Source organism: Leishmania major, chromosome 8 (genome assembly GCF_000002725.2).
Source record: "Leishmania major strain Friedlin complete genome, chromosome 8".
Classification (NCBI taxonomy): Eukaryota; Euglenozoa; class Kinetoplastea; order Trypanosomatida; family Trypanosomatidae; genus Leishmania; species Leishmania major.
Window position 1 is genome coordinate 303,306 of NC_007249.2, and position 17,664 is coordinate 320,969.

Here is a 17,664-nt window from a genome sequence, read left to right on the forward strand (position 1 = left end):
CTCCCACGGTGCTGTGATCGATGTGTCTTCTGCTGTCTGGGCCTACGGGGGGGGGGGGGGGGTGCTGGTGTGTGGCTGCGGCGGTGCGGGATGGGCCGTGCTGCATCCCGGCCGCACACACGCCGAGGCCGCCCCGCCTCCCCTGCACACGCGTCTCCATGGGCGTCGCGCAGGCGCTCCTAGGACAACGCCGAGCAGAGAAAACCGCAGCAAGCAGCTCCGGGCGGTAAGCTCTGCGACTGCGCGGGTCTTTGCGCTCTCTTCCCCTCGTCCTCGCCGTGCGCAGCGCCGTTTCTCCACAAGCGCGGCCAAACGAAGGAGGCGGGGCCGAGAAACACAGAGGGGGACGATGCGGGTGCGAGGACTGTGTGCGGCGCGAGGGGTGAGGAGTGTGGGAGGGTAGGGAGGGGCTGCCCGGGGGGAAGGGGGGGCGGCAGGCAGTGCCCTCTGCCCTCTCCGCTTGGTCGCCGCCCCTCGCGCCTCTGCCTCTCTCCCTCGCTGCCGTTGCGGCGCGCCGCACATCCACCGGCCTCCCGTCCTGATCCTTCTCGCTTGTGTGCATGTCATCAAGCGACCCGCCTGCTCCCGCTGTGCACGCCTCGCAGTCGCACTTGCCTGTCCCCTCACCACTGCCTCCCTCCCTCACCCCGATCTCTCTTTCTCCTCGCCTCCTTTCACTCTTACTCGCGTGGCCCATCCGCCCACCCCCTCTCACAACACACGCGCGCAACCAAACGAACGCCGACAACGCGCGCCTGCACGTGCAACGGCAACACGTGTACGTCTGCATATCTGCATGTACTGCCAAGGCTCTGCCTTGCTCTCTTCGGCTTGCACCCCCGCGTTCTCCTCGTCAGCGTCTTTGCGCGATCTCGACTCCCCTGCCGTCTGCCCTCGTGTGCGCCTCCGCTGTGCCCCTCTCCGCTCTCCGTTGTGAGGTTTCGAAAATGGCGTGCAAGCTCGGCGTCGCTATCTACGTGGTCCTCCAGCTCATCGCGTTCGTCGCTGTGATGGTCGGTACGGGGGTCGACATGTTTTACAACAAGCCGGAGCACAGCTCTGGCGCCAGGGTATGCATAACCCTATGGGGTCTAAAGACTGATTGTCGAAAGCCCAAAATAACCGACTCCTCGAGCGTTCGGTGGGCGCTCTGCCCTATCCGCCTCAAAAACTTCCGGCTTTGCCAGGTGTTCGCTATCATCTCCATCCTCGTGTACGGCGCGGCGTTCCTCTTCGGCTTCCTTTTGCTGTACTGCTGCTCTGGCTTCCGCTGGCTCTGCCTGGCGCTGAACATCGTGGGCGCTGCCACCGCTTGCGTTGTCTGGGCGGTCATGGTGGTCACCTACAGACTCCCAGAACCAAAGTGCCTCGAGCTGAGTGATGGCTACAATTTCGGCGTCGGTTTCGGTCTCTTCGTGCTTGCCTGGATCCTCGATATCGTCGACATCATCTTCCTGATGCTCCCGTGGCAAATCGGGGAGTTCGTTGAGGATGAGGAACCGAGTGAGGAGGAGATGGAGAAGTCCAAAAACGCAGCGCAGGAGTAGAAGGGAGCGGGCCGCAGGAAGCGGAGGGCGGAGTTGCTAGCCGCGCGGCAGCTCCACCGGGACGTCCTTGTGGAGGGGCCGGCGGTGCTAATGCCGTCGGGAAAGACGGAGGGGGCGGAGGCTGCGGACGCTCGCTTCCGCCTTTCGCCGGCATCTCTCCCGCTCTCGCTCGCTGCCCTCACGTGCGTGCGTGTGCGCTTCCTCCCTCGAGTTTTGTATCGGACGCGCTCTCGAGTGCCGGTGTGGCGTGAGCGAGCGCTTGCGGACGTGTTCGCGGTTTCTCCCTCGCCTGCTCTCTCTTCTCTTGCGTGTGTCCTTTGTTGAGTTTTCCGCCCTCCTCCTCCTCCCCTCCCCCCTGAGCCGTCGCCCTCGTTGCCTTCTCCAAATCGCCTTCCCCTCACGCTCGGCCGTCGCCGGCCAGAGCATCAACGATGGAAAGCGAAGGTGCATGGCTGCAAGGGCAAGGGAAGGCAGACGCACAGAATGGGGGCGGGGAGGGCCTGACGCGCTGGAAAGAAGGACGAGGAACGCGACGCCACACCGCGTCGGTCACCAGCCTCCGTCTTTCGTGTGCTTCTCTCCCGCGCCCCCTCTTCCCCTCACGCACACCGCATGGACTCCTCAAACGGAGAGGTGGAGGGAGGGGGGACGAGGTGCCACAGGTGTGGTGGTGGCGGGGGCAGGAACCAAGGAGGCTCATGTGTAGACGCAGCGGGAAGGCAGGAGAACGGCGTCTGTGTGCCCGGAGGCGATGGCAGCGCTGGCTCCTGCTCTTTCCTTGCGCCCCATGCACGGCCTACGTGTGTGCGCGCACACCCACGCGCGCGCAGGTGCGTAGGAGGGCACCCCCTCTGCCGCGTAAGCGCGTGCGGCGTCGAGCGAGGCAGTGGGGAGAGGGAAGGTGAGGCTGGCGAGGTGGCGGGCGGGAGGCTCTCCATGACGCACGAAAGGCGGCCTCACGTCCGACATGGGCGTGTGGCGTGTGTGGTGACGCCCACGCCCTCTGCGCTTCTCTCGGGCCCTCTTCGCGTTTGTGCCCTCCGCTCTTTTCCGTCTCTCTCTCTCTCTCTGTCTCCTCATGGACCCGCTCCTCCCCGCCATCCGCCACTGTCGCGCACGGGATGTGCGTGTGTGCAGGTGCATGCGCCCTTGTGACCGTCCTCCCCCTTCTTCAGCGAATGCCCCCTCCCCGCCACCACGACAGGGACGCCGTCGGGCACACTCTCTGTCCCCTCCCCCTCCCCCCTCTGCTGTCGTTGTTTCCTCTTCTCGTTATCTTGCGCGCACCCGCCGCTCCGCGTTCGCCTTTCTCTCTGTCCTCCGCAGTCCACCGACGCTTGGGGCTCGCCTGCCTGCCTGTGTGCCGCGTGTGCGCCTCCCTGCCGTCGCCTTATGCGCACCGCTGTCCTCCTCTTGCGCCTCTCCCCGTGTGTGGGCGCCAGAGGCTGGCGGAGGCGGCGAAGAAAACGGCCACGACAACACAGCGGAACCGGGGGACGGGGTGCGCGCAACGGCGGCCCACAAAGGACAGAGGAGGGGAACGACAGAAGCGGAGCGAATCGATGCCAAGCGGAAAGAGCGGACACGACGGCAGAGAGGCAGCGCTTGTACTTCGACTCGAGTCCGTGTCTGCGTGTGTGTGCCTGTATCTGTGTGTTTTCGTGTGTCTTTATTATGTCTTCGCCTCTCTTGGGTCGCTTCTTCTTTTTCTTTTCTCTGCTTCGATGCCCCACCACCCCATCGGATCCTCCAGACTCCCATGTGAAGAGTCTTCGCCCCTTATTACGGGATGCGGTGGCGTGGTGCGACTCGTGGAGACGCGTGGCATGCAGGCAGAGCACAGGGTCTCAAAAGGCCCTGACCTGCGGCTGCCCAACACCCTCCCCGATGTCGCCCGGCATTCGCCGAGGCCACCGCCTGTTACCCACACGACTGACGTCGCCGCTTCCGCCCTCGAGCAGGACCCTGGACGCGGCCCGCCTGGACCGAGGCATGCCGTCCGCCCGGGTCCGTGTGGCGCCCTCCGCGCAGCACGCACCCGAGGAGGAGACGAGCAAGGGCAAGATAAACCGGTCAGACGCATGGTCCCCCGGTCGAACGGCAGGCAGTGCGTCCTTGGTGGCCAGGATGTAGCCGTGGTGCAACAGACGCGTGCGAGCTGTGGTTGAATGCGTATATTATCCGACATGTCCGCCCGCGATGGCAGCGAGGCGTAGAGAGGTGCCCCGCTGCCACCACGGGCGGACACGCAAAGCGTCGATAACACACAACAGCAACACCAGAAAAGAGGGGGCTACACGCACGCAGGCGTCCTCGATTTCGTTCGCACCTCCGACGGCTCCGCATGCTGACTCTGCCTGGGAGGCCACGGCGTGTGTGCGTGCATCCCCCCCCCCCTCCCTCCCTCCCTCCCTTTTTTCTTTTTCCCTCGCCTTCTCTTTTGTTCTGTGCAATGCCTTGCTCGAGAGTTTTCTGGTCATTTCTTTCTCGCGTTCTCGCCTCCGTGTCTTCAACTCGCCGAAGTCTTTGCTGCGGTCAGCGGCGCGGCTGTGCTATGCGCGTGTGCGCCTCTCTGCCGGCACGCGTGTCTTCATGTGTGCATACGCGTGTGTGCGCGTGTGCCTCCTGGCGGCGCAGCCTCCTTGTGCACCCACTCCTCTTCATCTGCACCTCTCTTCTCTGCTGCACCTTCGCGCTTGCCTCATGGGTGCCTCTTGGCGAAGCACAATGATGAGCGGCAACGCAGCGGTGAACGCCAATACGCACACGTACACCAACAGGAGAAGCGCCCATGCGCGCATAAAAAGGTACTCACTCTCGCATACTGGCTAGGCCGAGTGCTGGGAGGCACCACCGGCATCCGTCTGCGCGCGGTGCGCGGCACAGGCGGTGCGGCATGCGCCCGCATGCCCTCAGGCCTCCTGTTGCTCTGATTGCCCGCGCGCCTGGAGCGCTGGTGGCGGCGGCGCACATTTGATGGTGCCGCCCCCTCCCCCCTCCCCTTTGCCAGTGCGGTCACCGGGCCTACGGCACGGCGCGGTTGCCAAGGTGATGGGCACTGGCGAAGGGGGGGCTCTGCGTGGCACCTGAGGGCATTGCGGCGCGGGGGCCGCCGAGGACGCTGCACCACAGCGCGAGGCTGCTGGAGCGTGTGAGCTGACTGCGCCCCTGCGCGCACGACCCACGCGACGTCGAGGCCGTGGCGCTCATCGCGCTTAGCCGCTGCTGGCTGGCGGAGCGGATGTGACTGCTGGAAGATGCGGACCTCTCGCCGGTCGTGTTTGTGTGGAAGGCGGAGCGGGTGAAGGAGGGGAGGCTTCGCCGTGCCCTGGCCAAGCACAAGGGCACCATGAGCTGCGTTGCGCGCGCTTGTGGTGTGTGCTGCGTCCGGACGACGAGCCTCTGCACCCACCGGCGGCAGCAGCCGCGGCCATGAACCACGGACCGCCACCGAGACCCTCTCCAAGGCCGCGCGGTGATCCGAGGACGTGTGTGTGTGCTCGCGACGGCCGGCGGGGTGCCCTCGCCGTGAAGCGCAAGGACGAGGAGGAGGCGGTGGCGCGCGGTGTGCTTGTGCAGGTGGTGCCGTCGCATCCCCGCATCGTCGCCTTCAGCGGTAGCGCTGGCGTGTATGCAACCGTTGCCTGTGCCATCTCGCCATGGAGGGGGCCCACTGCGTCGGTCAGCATGGCGACCGCTGGGCTGCGGCGCCTCGACTTGTGCATGATTGCCGTGTTCAGCCGCGAGCAGGTGTTCGCCCACACGCAGCACACCATCGACGCTGCTAGTCTCCACCACTTGGTCGGCATCTCACGGCAACGTGAGCGAATGGGAAGCTGTTGGAGGCAACGCGGCAGCGGCAGGGGACGTGTGCCGGCCGGCCGCAGCTTCGCTCCGCTCCGCTGCGCCTTGCCCCGGTGCTGCTGGCGGTGGACGCGCGGTGAGATGAGGAGGTGATGGGGAAGGGCGGGTGGTGGCTCTGTGCGAGCGCGTGAGTGTCGGGGTGGATGGGAGTGTGCACTGATGGAGGGGCACCCTCACGTGCTGCGACTGGCACCCCCGTCCTCCTCGCCCCATCGCGCGCACACGGGGTCGCTGCTGCTCACATCCCCTGCTCTCTGGCGATCGTCCTCATTGTGGTGGTGCAGGGCTGCTGCGGTGCGGTGTCTGTGTGTTTTTCGTCGGTCTGCACCCGGCGTGTCTCTCTCTCTCTGTGGTCCTGCAATGAGCGGGATGAGCGGTGACGGCGCGGCGCCGGTGGTGGCGGCGGTGCTGCCTGTGAGGGCCGCGACGATGGCGGTGTGTTTGTGTGCTGCTGTCTCCTCCCACGGTGCTGTGATCGATGTGTCTTCTGCTGTCTGGGCCTACGGGGGGGGGGGGGTGCTGGTGTGTGGCTGCGGCGGTGCGGGATGGGCCGTGCTGCATCCCGGCCGCACACACGCCGAGGCCGCCCCGCCTCCCCTGCACACGCGTCTCCATGGGCGTCGCGCAGGCGCTCCTAGGACAACGCCGAGCAGAGAAAACCGCAGCAAGCAGCTCCGGGCGGTAAGCTCTGCGACTGCGCGGGTCTTTGCGCTCTCTTCCCCTCGTCCTCGCCGTGCGCAGCGCCGTTTCTCCACAAGCGCGGCCAAACGAAGGAGGCGGGGCCGAGAAACACAGAGGGGGACGATGCGGGTGCGAGGACTGTGTGCGGCGCGAGGGGTGAGGAGTGTGGGAGGGTAGGGAGGGGCTGCCCGGGGGGAAGGGGGGGCGGCAGGCAGTGCCCTCTGCCCTCTCCGCTTGGTCGCCGCCCCTCGCGCCTCTGCCTCTCTCCCTCGCTGCCGTTGCGGCGCGCCGCACATCCACCGGCCTCCCGTCCTGATCCTTCTCGCTTGTGTGCATGTCATCAAGCGACCCGCCTGCTCCCGCTGTGCACGCCTCGCAGTCGCACTTGCCTGTCCCCTCACCACTGCCTCCCTCCCTCACCCCGATCTCTCTTTCTCCTCGCCTCCTTTCACTCTTACTCGCGTGGCCCATCCGCCCACCCCCTCTCACAACACACGCGCGCAACCAAACGAACGCCGACAACGCGCGCCTGCACGTGCAACGGCAACACGTGTACGTCTGCATATCTGCATGTACTGCCAAGGCTCTGCCTTGCTCTCTTCGGCTTGCACCCCCGCGTTCTCCTCGTCAGCGTCTTTGCGCGATCTCGACTCCCCTGCCGTCTGCCCTCGTGTGCGCCTCCGCTGTGCCCCTCTCCGCTCTCCGTTGTGAGGTTTCGAAAATGGCGTGCAAGCTCGGCGTCGCTATCTACGTGGTCCTCCAGCTCATCGCGTTCGTCGCTGTGATGGTCGGTACGGGGGTCGACATGTTTTACAACAAGCCGGAGCACAGCTCTGGCGCCAGGGTATGCATAACCCTATGGGGTGCAAAGACTGATTGTCGAAAGCCCAAAATAACCAACCCCTCGAGCGTTCGGTGGGCGCTCTGCCCTATCCGCCTCAACAACTTCCGGCTTTGCCAGGTGTTCGCTATCATCTCCATCCTCGTGTACGGCGCGGCGTTCCTCTTCGGCTTCCTTTTGCTGTACTGCTGCTCTGGCTTCCGCTGGCTCTGCCTGGCGCTGAACATCGTGGGCGCTGCCACCGCTTGCGTTGTCTGGGCGGTCATGGTGGTCACCTACAGACTCCCAGAACCAAAGTGCCTCGAGCTGAGTGATGGCTACAATTTCGGCGTCGGTTTCAGTCTCTTCGTGTTTGCCTGGATCCTCGATATCGTCGACATCATCTTCCTGATGCTCCCGTGGCAAATCGAGGAGTTCGTTGAGGGTGAGGAACCGAGTGAGAAGGAGGAGGAGGAGCAGAGTGAAAACTCGAAGGAATACATAGAGCAAGAATAGGAGGAAGGGAGCCGCAGGAAGCGGAGGGCGGAGTTGCTAGCCGCGCGGCAGCTCCACCGGGACGTCCTTGTGGAGGGGCCGGCGGTGCTAATGCCGTCGGGAAAGACGGAGGGGGCGGAGGCTGCGGACGCTCGCTTCCGCCTTTCGCCGGCATCTCTCCCGCTCTCGCTCGCTGCCCTCACGTGCGTGCGTGTGCGCTTCCTCCCTCGAGTTTTGTATCGGACGCGCTCTCGAGTGCCGGTGTGGCGTGAGCGAGCGCTTGCGGACGTGTTCGCGGTTTCTCCCTCGCCTGCTCTCTCTTCTCTTGCGTGTGTCCTTTGTTGAGTTTTCCGCCCTCCTCCTCCTCCCCTCCCCCCTGAGCCGTCGCCCTCGTTGCCTTCTCCAAATCGCCTTCCCCTCACGCTCGGCCGTCGCCGGCCAGAGCATCAACGATGGAAAGCGAAGGTGCATGGCTGCAAGGGCAAGGGAAGGCAGACGCACAGAATGGGGGCGGGGAGGGCCTGACGCGCTGGAAAGAAGGACGAGGAACGCGACGCCACACCGCGTCGGTTACCAGCCTCCGTCTTTCGTGTGCTTCTCTCCCGCGCCCCCTCTTCCCCTCACGCACACCGCATGGACTCCTCAAACGGAGAGGTGGAGGGAGGGGGGACGAGGTGCCACAGGTGTGGTGGTGGCGGGGGCAGGAACCAAGGAGGCTCATGTGTAGACGCAGCGGGAAGGCAGGAGAACGGCGTCTGTGTGCCCGGAGGCGATGGCAGCGCTGGCTCCTGCTCTTTCCTTGCGCCCCATGCACGGCCTACGTGTGTGCGCGCACACCCACGCGCGCGCAGGTGCGTAGGAGGGCACCCCCTCTGCCGCGTAAGCGCGTGCGGCGTCGAGCGAGGCAGTGGGAAAAGGAAAGGTAAGCCTGCCAAGGTGCCGGGCGGAAGGCTCTCCATGACGCACAAAAGGCGCCCTCACTTCCAACATGGGCGTGTGGCGTGTGTGATAACGCCCACGCCTTTTGGGCTTTTTTGGGGCCTTTTTGGGGTTTGTGCCCTCGCGCTTTTCTCGGTGCTCTCTCTCTCTCTGTGTCTCCTCATGGACCCGCTCCTCCCCGCCATCCGCCACTGTCGCGCACGGGATGTGCGTGTGTGCAGGTGCATGCGCCCTTGTGACCGTCCTCCCCCTTCTTCAGCGAATGCCCCCTCCCCGCCACCACGACAGGGACGCCGTCGGGCACACTCTCTGTCCCCTCCCCCTCCCCCCTCTGCTGTCGTTGTTTCCTCTTCTCGTTATCTTGCGCGCACCCGCCGCTCCGCGTTCGCCTTTCTCTCTGTCCTCCGCAGTCCACCGACGCTTGGGGCTCGCCTGCCTGCCTGTGTGCCGCGTGTGCGCCTCCCTGCCGTCGCCTTATGCGCACCGCTGTCCTCCTCTTGCGCCTCTCCCCGTGTGTGGGCGCCAGAGGCTGGCGGAGGCGGCGAAGAAAACGGCCACGACAGCACAGCGGAACCGGGGGACGGGGTGCGCGCAACGGCGGCCCACAAAGGACAGAGGAGGGGAACGACAGAAGCGGAGCGAATCGATGCCAAGCGGAAAGAGCGGACACGACGGCAGAGAGGCAGCGCTTGTACTTCGACTCGAGTCCGTGTCTGCGTGTGTGTGCCTGTATCTGTGTGTTTTCGTGTGTCTTTATTATGTCTTCGCCTCTCTTGGGTCGCTTCTTCTTTTTCTTTTCTCTGCTTCGATGCCCCACCACCCCATCGGATCCTCCAGACTCCCATGTGAAGAGTCTTCGCCCCTTATTACGGGATGCGGTGGCGTGGTGCGACTCGTGGAGACGCGTGGCATGCAGGCAGAGCACAGGGTCTCAAAAGGCCCTGACCTGCGGCTGCCCAACACCCTCCCCGATGTCGCCCGGCATTCGCCGAGGCCACCGCCTGTTACCCACACGACTGACGTCGCCGCTTCCGCCCTCGAGCAGGACCCTGGACGCGGCCCGCCTGGACCGAGGCATGCCGTCCGCCCGGGTCCGTGTGGCGCCCTCCGCGCAGCACGCACCCGAGGAGGAGACGAGCAAGGGCAAGATAAACCGGTCAGACGCATGGTCCCCCGGTCGAACGGCAGGCAGTGCGTCCTTGGTGGCCAGGATGTAGCCGTGGTGCAACAGACGCGTGCGAGCTGTGGTTGAATGCGTATATTATCCGACATGTCCGCCCGCGATGGCAGCGAGGCGTAGAGAGGTGCCCCGCTGCCACCACGGGCGGACACGCAAAGCGTCAATAACACACAACAACAAAACCAGAAAAGGGGGGGGCTACACGCACGCAGGCGTCCTCGATTTCGTTCGCACCTCCGACGGCTCCGCATGCTGACTCTGCCTGGGAGGCCACGGCGTGTGTGCGTGCATCCCCCCCCCCTCCCTCCCTCCCTTTTTTCTTTTTCCCTCGCCTTCTCTTTTGTTCTGTGCAATGCCTTGCTCGAGAGTTTTCTGGTCATTTCTTTCTCGCGTTCTCGCCTCCGTGTCTTCAACTCGCCGAAGTCTTTGCTGCGGTCAGCGGCGCGGCTGTGCTATGCGCGTGTGCGCCTCTCTGCCGGCACGCGTGTCTTCATGTGTGCATACGCGTGTGTGCGCGTGTGCCTCCTGGCGGCGCAGCCTCCTTGTGCACCCACTCCTCTTCATCTGCACCTCTCTTCTCTGCTGCACCTTCGCGCTTGCCTCATGGGTGCCTCTTGGCGAAGCACAATGATGAGCGGCAACGCAGCGGTGAACGCCAATACGCACACGTACACCAACAGGAGAAGCGCCCATGCGCGCATAAAAAGGTACTCACTCTCGCATACTGGCTAGGCCGAGTGCTGGGAGGCACCACCGGCATCCGTCTGCGCGCGGTGCGCGGCACAGGCGGTGCGGCATGCGCCCGCATGCCCTCAGGCCTCCTGTTGCTCTGATTGCCCGCGCGCCTGGAGCGCTGGTGGCGGCGGCGCACATTTGATGGTGCCGCCCCCTCCCCCCTCCCCTTTGCCAGTGCGGTCACCGGGCCTACGGCACGGCGCGGTTGCCAAGGTGATGGGCACTGGCGAAGGGGGGGCTCTGCGTGGCACCTGAGGGCATTGCGGCGCGGGGGCCGCCGAGGACGCTGCACCACAGCGCGAGGCTGCTGGAGCGTGTGAGCTGACTGCGCCCCTGCGCGCACGACCCGCGCGACGTCGAGGCCGTGGCGCTCATCGCGCTTAGCCGCTGCTGGCTGGCGGAGCGGATGTGACTGCTGGAAGATGCGGACCTCTCGCCGGTCGTGTTTGTGTGGAAGGCGGAGCGGGTGAAGGAGGGGAGGCTTCGCCGTGCCCTGGCCAAGCACAAGGGCACCATGAGCTGCGTTGCGCGCGCTTGTGGTGTGTGCTGCGTCCGGACGACGAGCCTCTGCACCCACCGGCGGCAGCAGCCGCGGCCATGAACCACGGACCGCCACCGAGACCCTCTCCAAGGCCGCGCGGTGATCCGAGGACGTGTGTGTGTGCTCGCGACGGCCGGCGGGGTGCCCTCGCCGTGAAGCGCAAGGACGAGGAGGAGGCGGTGGCGCGCGGTGTGCTTGTGCAGGTGGTGCCGTCGCATCCCCGCATCGTCGCCTTCAGCGGTAGCGCTGGCGTGTATGCAACCGTTGCCTGTGCCATCTCGCCATGGAGGGGGCCCACTGCGTCGGTCAGCATGGCGACCGCTGGGCTGCGGCGCCTCGACTTGTGCATGATTGCCGTGTTCAGCCGCGAGCAGGTGTTCGCCCACACGCAGCACACCATCGACGCTGCTAGTCTCCACCACTTGGTCGGCATCTCACGGCAACGTGAGCGAATGGGAAGCTGTTGGAGGCAACGCGGCAGCGGCAGGGGACGTGTGCCGGCCGGCCGCAGCTTCGCTCCGCTCCGCTGCGCCTTGCCCCGGTGCTGCTGGCGGTGGACGCGCGGTGAGATGAGGAGGTGATGGGGAAGGGCGGGTGGTGGCTCTGTGCGAGCGCGTGAGTGTCGGGGTGGATGGGAGTGTGCACTGATGGAGGGGCACCCTCACGTGCTGCGACTGGCACCCCCGTCCTCCTCGCCCCATCGCGCGCACACGGGGTCGCTGCTGCTCACATCCCCTGCTCTCTGGCGATCGTCCTCATTGTGGTGGTGCAGGGCTGCTGCGGTGCGGTGTCTGTGTGTTTTTCGTCGGTCTGCACCCGGCGTGTCTCTCTCTCTCTGTGGTCCTGCAATGAGCGGGATGAGCGGTGACGGCGCGGCGCCGGTGGTGGCGGCGGTGCTGCCTGTGAGGGCCGCGACGATGGCGGTGTGTTTGTGTGCTGCTGTCTCCTCCCACGGTGCTGTGATCGATGTGTCTTCTGCTGTCTGGGCCTACGGGGGGGGGGGGGGGGTGCTGGTGTGTGGCTGCGGCGGTGCGGGATGGGCCGTGCTGCATCCCGGCCGCACACACGCCGAGGCCGCCCCGCCTCCCCTGCACACGCGTCTCCATGGGCGTCGCGCAGGCGCTCCTAGGACAACGCCGAGCAGAGAAAACCGCAGCAAGCAGCTCCGGGCGGTAAGCTCTGCGACTGCGCGGGTCTTTGCGCTCTCTTCCCCTCGTCCTCGCCGTGCGCAGCGCCGTTTCTCCACAAGCGCGGCCAAACGAAGGAGGCGGGGCCGAGAAACACAGAGGGGGACGATGCGGGTGCGAGGACTGTGTGCGGCGCGAGGGGTGAGGAGTGTGGGAGGGTAGGGAGGGGCTGCCCGGGGGGAAGGGGGGGCGGCAGGCAGTGCCCTCTGCCCTCTCCGCTTGGTCGCCGCCCCTCGCGCCTCTGCCTCTCTCCCTCGCTGCCGTTGCGGCGCGCCGCACATCCACCGGCCTCCCGTCCTGATCCTTCTCGCTTGTGTGCATGTCATCAAGCGACCCGCCTGCTCCCGCTGTGCACGCCTCGCAGTCGCACTTGCCTGTCCCCTCACCACTGCCTCCCTCCCTCACCCCGATCTCTCTTTCTCCTCGCCTCCTTTCACTCTTACTCGCGTGGCCCATCCGCCCACCCCCTCTCACAACACACGCGCGCAACCAAACGAACGCCGACAACGCGCGCCTGCACGTGCAACGGCAACACGTGTACGTCTGCATATCTGCATGTACTGCCAAGGCTCTGCCTTGCTCTCTTCGGCTTGCACCCCCGCGTTCTCCTCGTCAGCGTCTTTGCGCGATCTCGACTCCCCTGCCGTCTGCCCTCGTGTGCGCCTCCGCTGTGCCCCTCTCCGCTCTCCGTTGTGAGGTTTCGAAAATGGCGTGCAAGCTCGGCGTCGCTATCTACGTGGTCCTCCAGCTCATCGCGTTCGTCGCTGTGATGGTCGGTACGGGGGTCGACATGTTTTACAACAAGCCGGAGCACAGCTCTGGCGCCAGGGTATGCATAACCCTATGGGGTCTAAAGACTGATTGTCGAAAGCCCAAAATAACCGACTCCTCGAGCGTTCGGTGGGCGCTCTGCCCTATCCGCCTCAAAAACTTCCGGCTTTGCCAGGTGTTCGCTATCATCTCCATCCTCGTGTACGGCGCGGCGTTCCTCTTCGGCTTCCTTTTGCTGTACTGCTGCTCTGGCTTCCGCTGGCTCTGCCTGGCGCTGAACATCGTGGGCGCTGCCACCGCTTGCGTTGTCTGGGCGGTCATGGTGGTCACCTACAGACTCCCAGAACCAAAGTGCCTCGAGCTGAGTGATGGCTACAATTTCGGCGTCGGTTTCGGTCTCTTCGTGCTTGCCTGGATCCTCGATATCGTCGACATCATCTTCCTGATGCTCCCGTGGCAAATCGGGGAGTTCGTTGAGGATGAGGAACCGAGTGAGGAGGAGATGGAGAAGTCCAAAAACGCAGCGCAGGAGTAGAAGGGAGCGGGCCGCAGGAAGCGGAGGGCGGAGTTGCTAGCCGCGCGGCAGCTCCACCGGGACGTCCTTGTGGAGGGGCCGGCGGTGCTAATGCCGTCGGGAAAGACGGAGGGGGCGGAGGCTGCGGACGCTCGCTTCCGCCTTTCGCCGGCATCTCTCCCGCTCTCGCTCGCTGCCCTCACGTGCGTGCGTGTGCGCTTCCTCCCTCGAGTTTTGTATCGGACGCGCTCTCGAGTGCCGGTGTGGCGTGAGCGAGCGCTTGCGGACGTGTTCGCGGTTTCTCCCTCGCCTGCTCTCTCTTCTCTTGCGTGTGTCCTTTGTTGAGTTTTCCGCCCTCCTCCTCCTCCCCTCCCCCCTGAGCCGTCGCCCTCGTTGCCTTCTCCAAATCGCCTTCCCCTCACGCTCGGCCGTCGCCGGCCAGAGCATCAACGATGGAAAGCGAAGGTGCATGGCTGCAAGGGCAAGGGAAGGCAGACGCACAGAATGGGGGCGGGGAGGGCCTGACGCGCTGGAAAGAAGGACGAGGAACGCGACGCCACACCGCGTCGGTCACCAGCCTCCGTCTTTCGTGTGCTTCTCTCCCGCGCCCCCTCTTCCCCTCACGCACACCGCATGGACTCCTCAAACGGAGAGGTGGAGGGAGGGGGGACGAGGTGCCACAGGTGTGGTGGTGGCGGGGGCAGGAACCAAGGAGGCTCATGTGTAGACGCAGCGGGAAGGCAGGAGAACGGCGTCTGTGTGCCCGGAGGCGATGGCAGCGCTGGCTCCTGCTCTTTCCTTGCGCCCCATGCACGGCCTACGTGTGTGCGCGCACACCCACGCGCGCGCAGGTGCGTAGGAGGGCACCCCCTCTGCCGCGTAAGCGCGTGCGGCGTCGAGCGAGGCAGTGGGGAGAGGGAAGGTGAGGCTGGCGAGGTGGCGGGCGGGAGGCTCTCCATGACGCACGAAAGGCGGCCTCACGTCCGACATGGGCGTGTGGCGTGTGTGGTGACGCCCACGCCCTCTGCGCTTCTCTCGGGCCCTCTTCGCGTTTGTGCCCTCCGCTCTTTTCCGTCTCTCTCTCTCTCTCTGTCTCCTCATGGACCCGCTCCTCCCCGCCATCCGCCACTGTCGCGCACGGGATGTGCGTGTGTGCAGGTGCATGCGCCCTTGTGACCGTCCTCCCCCTTCTTCAGCGAATGCCCCCTCCCCGCCACCACGACAGGGACGCCGTCGGGCACACTCTCTGTCCCCTCCCCCTCCCCCCTCTGCTGTCGTTGTTTCCTCTTCTCGTTATCTTGCGCGCACCCGCCGCTCCGCGTTCGCCTTTCTCTCTGTCCTCCGCAGTCCACCGACGCTTGGGGCTCGCCTGCCTGCCTGTGTGCCGCGTGTGCGCCTCCCTGCCGTCGCCTTATGCGCACCGCTGTCCTCCTCTTGCGCCTCTCCCCGTGTGTGGGCGCCAGAGGCTGGCGGAGGCGGCGAAGAAAACGGCCACGACAGCACAGCGGAACCGGGGGACGGGGTGCGCGCAACGGCGGCCCACAAAGGACAGAGGAGGGGAACGACAGAAGCGGAGCGAATCGATGCCAAGCGGAAAGAGCGGACACGACGGCAGAGAGGCAGCGCTTGTACTTCGACTCGAGTCCGTGTCTGCGTGTGTGTGCCTGTATCTGTGTGTTTTCGTGTGTCTTTATTATGTCTTCGCCTCTCTTGGGTTGCTTCTTCTTTTTCTTTTCTCTGCTTCGATGCCCCACCACCCCATCGGATCCTCCAGACTCCCATGTGAAGAGTCTTCGCCCCTTATTACGGGATGCGGTGGCGTGGTGCGACTCGTGGAGACGCGTGGCATGCAGGCAGAGCACAGGGTCTCAAAAGGCCCTGACCTGCGGCTGCCCAACACCCTCCCCGATGTCGCCCGGCATTCGCCGAGGCCACCGCCTGTTACCCACACGACTGACGTCGCCGCTTCCGCCCTCGAGCAGGACCCTGGACGCGGCCCGCCTGGACCGAGGCATGCCGTCCGCCCGGGTCCGTGTGGCGCCCTCCGCGCAGCACGCACCCGAGGAGGAGACGAGCAAGGGCAAGATAAACCGGTCAGACGCATGGTCCCCCGGTCGAACGGCAGGCAGTGCGTCCTTGGTGGCCAGGATGTAGCCGTGGTGCAACAGACGCGTGCGAGCTGTGGTTGAATGCGTATATTATCCGACACGTCCGCCCGCGATGGCAGCGAGGCGTAGAGAGGTGCCCCGCTGCCACCACGGGCGGACACGCAAAGCGTCGATAACACACAACAGCAACACCAGAAAAGAGGGAGCTACGCGCACGCAGGCGTCCTCGATTTCGTTCGCACCTCCGACGGCTCCGCATGCTGACTCTGCCTGGGAGGCCACGGCGTGTGTGCGTGCATCCCCCCCCCCCTCCCTCCCTCCCTCCCTTTTTTCTTTTTCCCTCGCCTTCTCTTTTGTTCTGTGCAATGCCTTGCTCGAGAGTTTTCTGGTCATTTCTTTCTCGCGTTCTCGCCTCCGTGTCTTCAACTCGCCGAAGTCTTTGCTGCGGTCAGCGGCGCGGCTGTGCTATGCGCGTGTGCGCCTCTCTGCCGGCACGCGTGTCTTCATGTGTGCATACGCGTGTGTGCGCGTGTGCCTCCTGGCGGCGCAGCCTCCTTGTGCACCCACTCCTCTTCATCTGCACCTCTCTTCTCTGCTGCACCTTCGCGCTTGCCTCATGGGTGCCTCTTGGCGAAGCACAATGATGAGCGGCAACGCAGCGGTGAACGCCAATACGCACACGTACACCAACAGGAGAAGCGCCCATGCGCGCATAAAAAGGTACTCACTCTCGCATACTGGCTAGGCCGAGTGCTGGGAGGCACCACCGGCATCCGTCTGCGCGCGGTGCGCGGCACAGGCGGTGCGGCATGCGCCCGCATGCCCTCAGGCCTCCTGTTGCTCTGATTGCCCGCGCGCCTGGAGCGCTGGTGGCGGCGGCGCACATTTGATGGTGCCGCCCCCTCCCCCCTCCCCTTTGCCAGTGCGGTCACCGGGCCTACGGCACGGCGCGGTTGCCAAGGTGATGGGCACTGGCGAAGGGGGGGCTCTGCGTGGCACCTGAGGGCATTGCGGCGCGGGGGCCGCCGAGGACGCTGCACCACAGCGCGAGGCTGCTGGAGCGTGTGAGCTGACTGCGCCCCTGCGCGCACGACCCACGCGACGTCGAGGCCGTGGCGCTCATCGCGCTTAGCCGCTGCTGGCTGGCGGAGCGGATGTGACTGCTGGAAGATGCGGACCTCTCGCCGGTCGTGTTTGTGTGGAAGGCGGAGCGGGTGAAGGAGGGGAGGCTTCGCCGTGCCCTGGCCAAGCACAAGGGCACCATGAGCTGCGTTGCGCGCGCTTGTGGTGTGTGCTGCGTCCGGACGACGAGCCTCTGCACCCACCGGCGGCAGCAGCCGCGGCCATGAACCACGGACCGCCACCGAGACCCTCTCCAAGGCCGCGCGGTGATCCGAGGACGTGTGTGTGTGCTCGCGACGGCCGGCGGGGTGCCCTCGCCGTGAAGCGCAAGGACGAGGAGGAGGCGGTGGCGCGCGGTGTGCTTGTGCAGGTGGTGCCGTCGCATCCCCGCATCGTCGCCTTCAGCGGTAGCGCTGGCGTGTATGCAACCGTTGCCTGTGCCATCTCGCCATGGAGGGGGCCCACTGCGTCGGTCAGCATGGCGACCGCTGGGCTGCGGCGCCTCGACTTGTGCATGATTGCCGTGTTCAGCCGCGAGCAGGTGTTCGCCCACACGCAGCACACCATCGACGCTGCTAGTCTCCACCACTTGGTCGGCATCTCACGGCAACGTGAGCGAATGGGAAGCTGTTGGAGGCAACGCGGCAGCGGCAGGGGACGTGTGCCGGCCGGCCGCAGCTTCGCTCCGCTCCGCTGCGCCTTGCCCCGGTGCTGCTGGCGGTGGACGCGCGGTGAGATGAGGAGGTGATGGGGAAGGGCGGGTGGTGGCTCTGTGCGAGCGCGTGAGTGTCGGGGTGGATGGGAGTGTGCACTGATGGAGGGGCACCCTCACGTGCTGCGACTGGCACCCCCGTCCTCCTCGCCCCATCGCGCGCACACGGGGTCGCTGCTGCTCACATCCCCTGCTCTCTGGCGATCGTCCTCATTGTGGTGGTGCAGGGCTGCTGCGGTGCGGTGTCTGTGTGTTTTTCGTCGGTCTGCACCCGGCGTGTCTCTCTCTCTCTGTGGTCCTGCAATGAGCGGGATGAGCGGTGACGGCGCGGCGCCGGTGGTGGCGGCGGTGCTGCCTGTGAGGGCCGCGACGATGGCGGTGTGTTTGTGTGCTGCTGTCTCCTCCCACGGTGCTGTGATCGATGTGTCTTCTGCTGTCTGGGCCTACG

General features: G+C 65.6%; 3 protein-coding genes across 3 annotated transcripts; all 3 read left to right on the forward strand.

Annotated features, from left to right (window-relative positions):
* Positions 1 to 947: 947 nt before the first annotated feature.
* Positions 948 to 1,547, forward strand: LMJF_08_0700 (amastin-like protein; the record flags this gene model as incomplete). Its single annotated transcript, XM_001681047.1, has 1 exon — positions 948 to 1,547. The coding sequence occupies one exon, from the start codon at positions 948 to 950 to the stop codon at positions 1,545 to 1,547; it is 600 nt and encodes a 199-aa protein (XP_001681099.1).
* A 5,266-nt stretch (positions 1,548 to 6,813) lies between these two features.
* On the forward strand, positions 6,814 to 7,428 carry LMJF_08_0710 (amastin-like protein; the record flags this gene model as incomplete). The annotated part of the gene is made up of 1 exon (XM_001681048.1): positions 6,814 to 7,428. One exon carries the CDS (start codon positions 6,814 to 6,816, stop codon positions 7,426 to 7,428), a length of 615 nt encoding a protein of 204 aa, XP_001681100.1.
* A 5,267-nt stretch (positions 7,429 to 12,695) lies between these two features.
* Positions 12,696 to 13,295, forward strand: LMJF_08_0720 (amastin-like protein; the record flags this gene model as incomplete). The annotated part of the gene is made up of 1 exon (XM_001681049.1): positions 12,696 to 13,295. One exon carries the CDS (start codon positions 12,696 to 12,698, stop codon positions 13,293 to 13,295), a length of 600 nt encoding a protein of 199 aa, XP_001681101.1.
* Between the last annotated feature and the right edge of the window lie 4,369 nt (positions 13,296 to 17,664).